Here is a 6000-nt window from a genome sequence, read left to right on the forward strand (position 1 = left end):
CAAAAAAATTAAAATGAAATATATTAATGTATAGTCCAGGTTTAACAGACAGGAAAGTTCATGAAAATCAAATCAAATAAAACAACGAAGGAGAGACAAAGCCACTAAGGGAACCTGGACCAGACTTCAATGTGAGGACACAAAGAGGGTTATGGCAGTCAACAAACGGGCCATGAAAAGGGCAAAGTGAGAAAATGACAGAAAAAGGGAAGAAAGACAAGAGAGCAAAACAGGAAAGGAACTTGGCAAGCAATGAGAGCACAGCAGTGTGGCAGTGAGTTCTTCCCACTAGTGGAAATGCCCAGACAGGCTGAGGGTCTCCCAGAGGCGGCAAGCAGAGCTTTTGTAGTCTAGGCACTGGTGGGGGGGTGGGGGGGTGGCATTGCCAAAGAGGCAGAAAGGCAAAGAACGATGGGGGAGAGGAGGCCGGCCCACACTGTCAGGCACATCAACATATCCCTGTCTGAAGTTGACTGCAAATGACTGGAACATAAAGAGCAGCAAACAGAGGGAAACCACTGAAAATGGAGGACAATGACTACACTAAAAAAGATGTCCTTACACCGAGTGACGAGAAAAATAAACACTGTGGTCAGACAGTTAATGGCGTGAACACACTTCAGTGTCCTTTCACTGGCCACCCCACAGTCCCGTCTCCACAGTCCGAGTCCCACCTTCCTGACTGCTAGGGCCAAACCCAGCCACTTTATGCTATTCCCACATTCCTCAGAAAAATGGAAATTTGTTCAGCTACTGTTGTGGAAATGAAAACCGCAGAGTGTTTCAGTTTGACTCAGTGTGAGGCCTGAACAGGGAGATGCCGTCTGACAGACAAGAATCTCCTGAAGCATTACCGCTTGTCTGTCTTCTGGCCGTCTGTATACCTGAGCCTGTGACCTTTAAAGGATTGCTTAGACTCAATAAGCCTGTACCGGCCTCCAACTCTTGTATCAGATGACCTGAGACAACAAGACAGGAAGAGTCGGCGTGCGGGTGTGCGCTGGAAGAAGAGGGAGGCGCGGGGAGATCAGGTATTGGAGTATTGGCAGCCGCTCGTCAACATACGAGATGGGAGAGAAGTTTGGGTTCCCTTCAGACATGAGTGGGCCCATTCAGGATGGCCAGTCAATGGGAACTCAATCTAGCCAACCAAAACCAGCAGAGCGTTACGCCTCTGCTAGCTGAGAGTTTTAAGCCAGTCCAATAAACAGGGACTTTAACATGAGAGGGGAAAGGGGACAGACAGGACCAAAGACAAAGTGATGGAAGCAGTAAATGAAGATGAATCAGTGAAGGCAGAAAATGATGCCATGTTCAAAAGAAAAGGTAGATAAAAGGAGATAAATTGAGTCAAAATCCAGATGCAGGCAACAGTAAATCCTCTAAAGTAGAAAAGGGAAGAAGAAAGTGAGAGCCAAAGTCGCTTTTAATTGCGCTGAAATTGAAGGAGGTAGCTGCCTACTAATCCTCACCCAGTGATTGGAGTCATTTTCCACTTGGAGTAGATGGCACTAGCTTATTTGGCCAGACTTCATTATTTGATTTCAGTCAGCTTATACTCTCCTGAGTACAAAAATGTGTGTGTTCTTACACAGTGAGCATGAATTTCTATTGAACAGTGGGCTTAAGTCTATGTAAAGTACACCTAATCACCAAACACAGTGAGCTGCAGACCAGCAAAGTCAAGAGAGACAAAGATGGAGAGCGGCAGAAGTCAACGTACCGTGCTGGACTCGCGTTCTTTCAGAGGAAGAGCCAGAGGCGAGTGAAAAGATGAGGGGCCAGGAGAGAGAAAAGCAAAACACAAATTAGTATAGGTGTCATCACAACTTAACCAGAAAACAGCACTTATTTCTACATCTGATCATTGGTGATGGTTTACATCACAGCAGTTTAAAATCATCAGCCTTCTCAGATCCAGATGAGTGTTGCTTTGTCTGTGGAGCTTGTATAAGTCTGATCAACTTTCTCCAACCTCTACAGCAGAAACACAGACCTTTAGGAGCTTTGCTGCTTAAAGTCTTTACTTCACCATTTAAGATCCACAGCTATTTTGATCACAACATCTAATGATTCTTTTTTGCCTTTCCCCAGTCAAAATTTATCACCATTTATTATAACATTATCCTCTGCATTTTTCAGTCTAAATCAAGTATTTTCCTATATTTAATTTATTGATCATGTAGATATTTCATAAAAGCTCAGGGTAAAGTCAGAGGTTATTAGATGAAATCAGAAAAAAATTACTTTCTTGACAAAATACATCATTAACTGACAGGGGTGCAACAGTATAAAAAAAAATCGATTTGACATGTTTTCGGTACAGGGGTCTTCGGTTCGATATATTTTCGACATGTTTTTGGTACAGTGAAGGAGAGCAGTGAAGTGGTGGGGGTGCTCCATAACGACCGAAAACCTAAAGTGAAACCCAACATGCTTTGAATGTCCGACCTGGCTTCTGTGCCTCTGTTACACTCTCTGTTGTCATATTTACCCCCCCTTTAAAGCGCCCCAGCCTCAGAATAAAGTGGTTTTTTTTGTTTTGTTTGCAGCGGTGCTGCAGAATGTATATAGTGCAAACCCTGCACATGAGTTCTCCTTGTGGCCACCCTGCTCATACTGTGTGCATTCCATTACAACGTTCATGTGGAAACTTAAGGTGAGTGTTCTTCACATAGGCTACATGTATTTGTTCTGTACACCTCGGTATTGTATCGAAAGCCTTGAACTGAAACGGTTCGATATAAACGAATTCACCGTTACACCCCTATTAACTGAACATAAACCCAGTGTCCATCCACTGTCATTGATCCAACTCCATGGGTTTTACTGGTGAATCAATGTTGTAGAAGATGACAGTGTTTCCACGGTAACTACGGAGGCTCCGAACATCCAAATGGGTCATATCTGACGACCATGAAAAGACGACAAACTGCATTTTACACCAATTATTTACATGTATTGATCGAATTAGTGGATCAACAGGTATTAAACAGTTTAGATCAGTAAATGGTTCTAGTCAGCAGTAGATGTTTGGGTCTTTATGGGTTAAGAGGTGTTGATTTTATTAACTTTTCTTTCATATGTAGAAATTTATATTACTAAAAGTACAAGCAAGTGGTTCAAAATCTGCCTCCACAGCTTTCCATAAACAGCTGCCAGTTAACACTTGCTGTGTGTCTCCTGTGTGATAAATGTATTTGGCTAGTTAAAGCTGTTCTTGGCAGGTGCCATGACCTGACAGCAGCTAAATGCTGAAGGCATTGTGTGGCAGGCGGTGCTCCTCACCTCTGTGCTCCAGGTCATGGTGGTTCTTCTCATCCTTTACAGGCAGGTGGGCCTGGCTGCCAAGAGCGCCCAGAGCCAGCAGGCCGGAGCCTGCACCAGTCACTGGGGGGATGCCAGGCGGCTGCAGACCTGAGGGGTGTGGAGGCAGCTGGACAGGGGGGCCATGGGCCGCGTGGGACAGGTGCTGGGCCTGGAGCTGCTGCTGCTGTAAACAAATACACAGACAAGAGACAAGAAAGAGGACAAGTGGGTCGGCTGGGAAGTGGATCCATGAATGAACACACTTTACTGCAGCATTAGAGCTGGATTAAAACCACATTTAGTGCTGATCCAGCTCATTCACAGTCATGTAGAAAAACAAATAGTCTGCACCACTCAAACACAGTATGGACAATTTACATCCAACACCAGTTGCTTAGTAGTTCCCCCCTCCCCCTTTTTAAGATATTCAACATCTGCCTTTGCATTTTAATCATAATATATGCTGTTGCAACAACATCTATTTTAATTAACAATCTGTGATTCTGTTCTATAGTCCATCTTCGTTATTATTCCATTCCATTTGCAATGAATGGAAAATGAAAAACTAAACATTTGGATAAAATCTATGCAGATAAATTACATAAATATGGAATAGATTATATTACAGATTGAATCATTTTGTACTAAGCAATTAAGGAGCAAATCGTTTCAGTACAGGGGATCAGAGTAATCCATGACCTTTATGATGGTATCATGAAGCAGTGATACTGTGGTGCTACATACAGAGTAAGACGAACATTCTGTGTTGGCAGTGACTGGAAAGTCTAAATAGTAGGAAAATCTGTACCTGAATGTTTCAATAAAATAATGACATTTCTCTATAGTACAACATAATAAATCATTTTTAGTAGGCTACTCAATACAATGTATTCCCACATCGGATTGGTGTCACATCCCCTTCTGATAGTGATTGATTCTGTCATATGCAAACACTAGCACACATTAACTTTTTTAACCCTCAAAGACCCAAACAGCCACTGGCAACCAAAACTGTCTACTGATGTAAACTGTTAAATACCTGTTGATCCGCTAATCTTATCAATGCATGTAAATAACTGGTGTAAAATGCAGTTTGTCATCTTTTCATGGTCATCATATATGACCCATATGGACGATCAGAGGCTCTGTAGTTACTGTGGAAATACCATCATCTTCTACAACATTGATTCACCAGTCAAACCCATAGAGTTGGATCAGTGACAGTGGATGGACACACTGGGTTTATATGTCCAGTTTTTGATACCTTAGCTGAAGAAGTCACTTTTTCTTCAGTTTTCTCGATTTTTGCTTTAATAATCCTCAACTTTACTCTAAGATTTACTGAACATCTACATGATTTGTAAATTAAATGTGGGACAATAAGCGATTTCCACTGAAAAATGTAAAACACAGAGGATAATATTATAACAAATAGTAATAAATCACTTAAGAAAGGTTAAATAGAGAGACAAATTCATTTGCGAGCTGCCACAAAGGTAGCACTGGGTCTTTGTGGGTTAAAATCGCTTTGACTTGTCATAACATTACAACTAGACGTTGACAATTAGTAGATTGTTAAAGGCTGATATAATATGTTGGGGCAGGAGTGGGTCAATAGACTATTAATCGCCCAGTATCACCTGCAGAAACTAACTGTCTTTGGCTCTGTTCCAAACTGAACATCAGACTATTGCCATAAAAATGCAGGTGGGACTGAGTTTTGTTTTCCAAGCTAATATTTTCCCACAGAGTCAGCAATTTCAGTGAAGAAGCCTTGCTTTGCTCATACCAGTAGTTTGTAAAATATCAAAAGAGTCAACACTGGATCGGTATTTGTTAAGGAGAATTACAACATCAAGCACTGTTGAACAGTGGCCATCTTATGACTTAAGTGACAGCTATGGTCAACTCAACAACACAACCACTCTGGTCATCAGAAATGACACCAGAAGTTTTTTGTTCCCTCCCTAACTGCTGTGCTTCAGCCAGACATAGCTAGTTAAAAATCAATAGGCTTACACTTGAAAACCTCAAAACCTTTCAACACTCTGGAAACCCAGGCCAGCATGCCCACTCCTCCAGCAAAATGCTGTTAAGCACAGAAGACACACACATCAAAACAGACACACACTTCCCAAGAGGCCATGAACGTCTGTGCGAGATGCAGCCGGAGAGCAGCGAGCAGATAGACGGGAGTTAAATAGCCACTCAGGCAAGAGGGAAGCAAGTGCTTTAAAACAAGGTTAAATAACACTTAGCAGAGCTATCAACTGCCTCTCCAAAAAGAAAAAAAAAAAAAAACATGGCTGCTATTCTGCTCACTGGATTGGACTTCAATAACCTCACCCATACATTTATTACTTAAAATGGAGAAACCAGACGAGGCTTTAACACATATATAGGTTTATTTAGCAGCTGGCCATTCTTCAGGTAGCTCATTATGGTGAGCTGGAACGATACAACGGATATAAGCGACTAAAGGGGGTGGCATTGTTAATCGATATTGTACTGGTGCGCTGAGCAGCCTATTTGTTGTGAAAAAGGAAAAGTGAGCAGAGAGAGAAAAAGGGGCAGCTAGAACAAGAAAAGGAGGGAAGAGATAGAATCAGAAAATAACAAGAGAATGAAAGAGAGACTGAGCGCGGAATTGAGGCAGGGACGTCCCTATTGAGTGTGCCTAATGAGGAAAAG

The 6000-nt window shown here is 42.1% G+C and overlaps 1 protein-coding gene across 6 annotated transcripts in view; it reads right to left on the reverse strand.

Moving 5' to 3' along the window:
- tle3b (TLE family member 3, transcriptional corepressor b) overlaps positions 1–6000 on the reverse strand; it is a 57220-nt gene that overhangs the window by 22160 nt on the left and 29060 nt on the right. For 2 of the 6 annotated variants that reach the window (XM_030126268.1, XM_030126257.1), the window contains exons 8-9: positions 3289–3493; positions 1724–1740 (exon numbers count right to left, since the gene is read on the reverse strand). In XM_030126268.1, coding sequence (XP_029982128.1) covers positions 1724–1740; positions 3289–3493 — 222 coding nt within the window. Of the gene's footprint in view, positions 1–1723; positions 1783–3288; positions 3494–6000 lie in introns of all 6 variants that reach the window. The other 4 variants (XM_030126249.1, XM_030126231.1, XM_030126277.1 and 1 more) reach the window with 3 other exon arrangements.

The sequence above is a fragment of the Sphaeramia orbicularis genome, chromosome 3, assembly GCF_902148855.1.
Source record: "Sphaeramia orbicularis chromosome 3, fSphaOr1.1, whole genome shotgun sequence".
NCBI lineage: Eukaryota > Metazoa > Chordata > Actinopteri > Kurtiformes > Apogonidae > Sphaeramia > Sphaeramia orbicularis.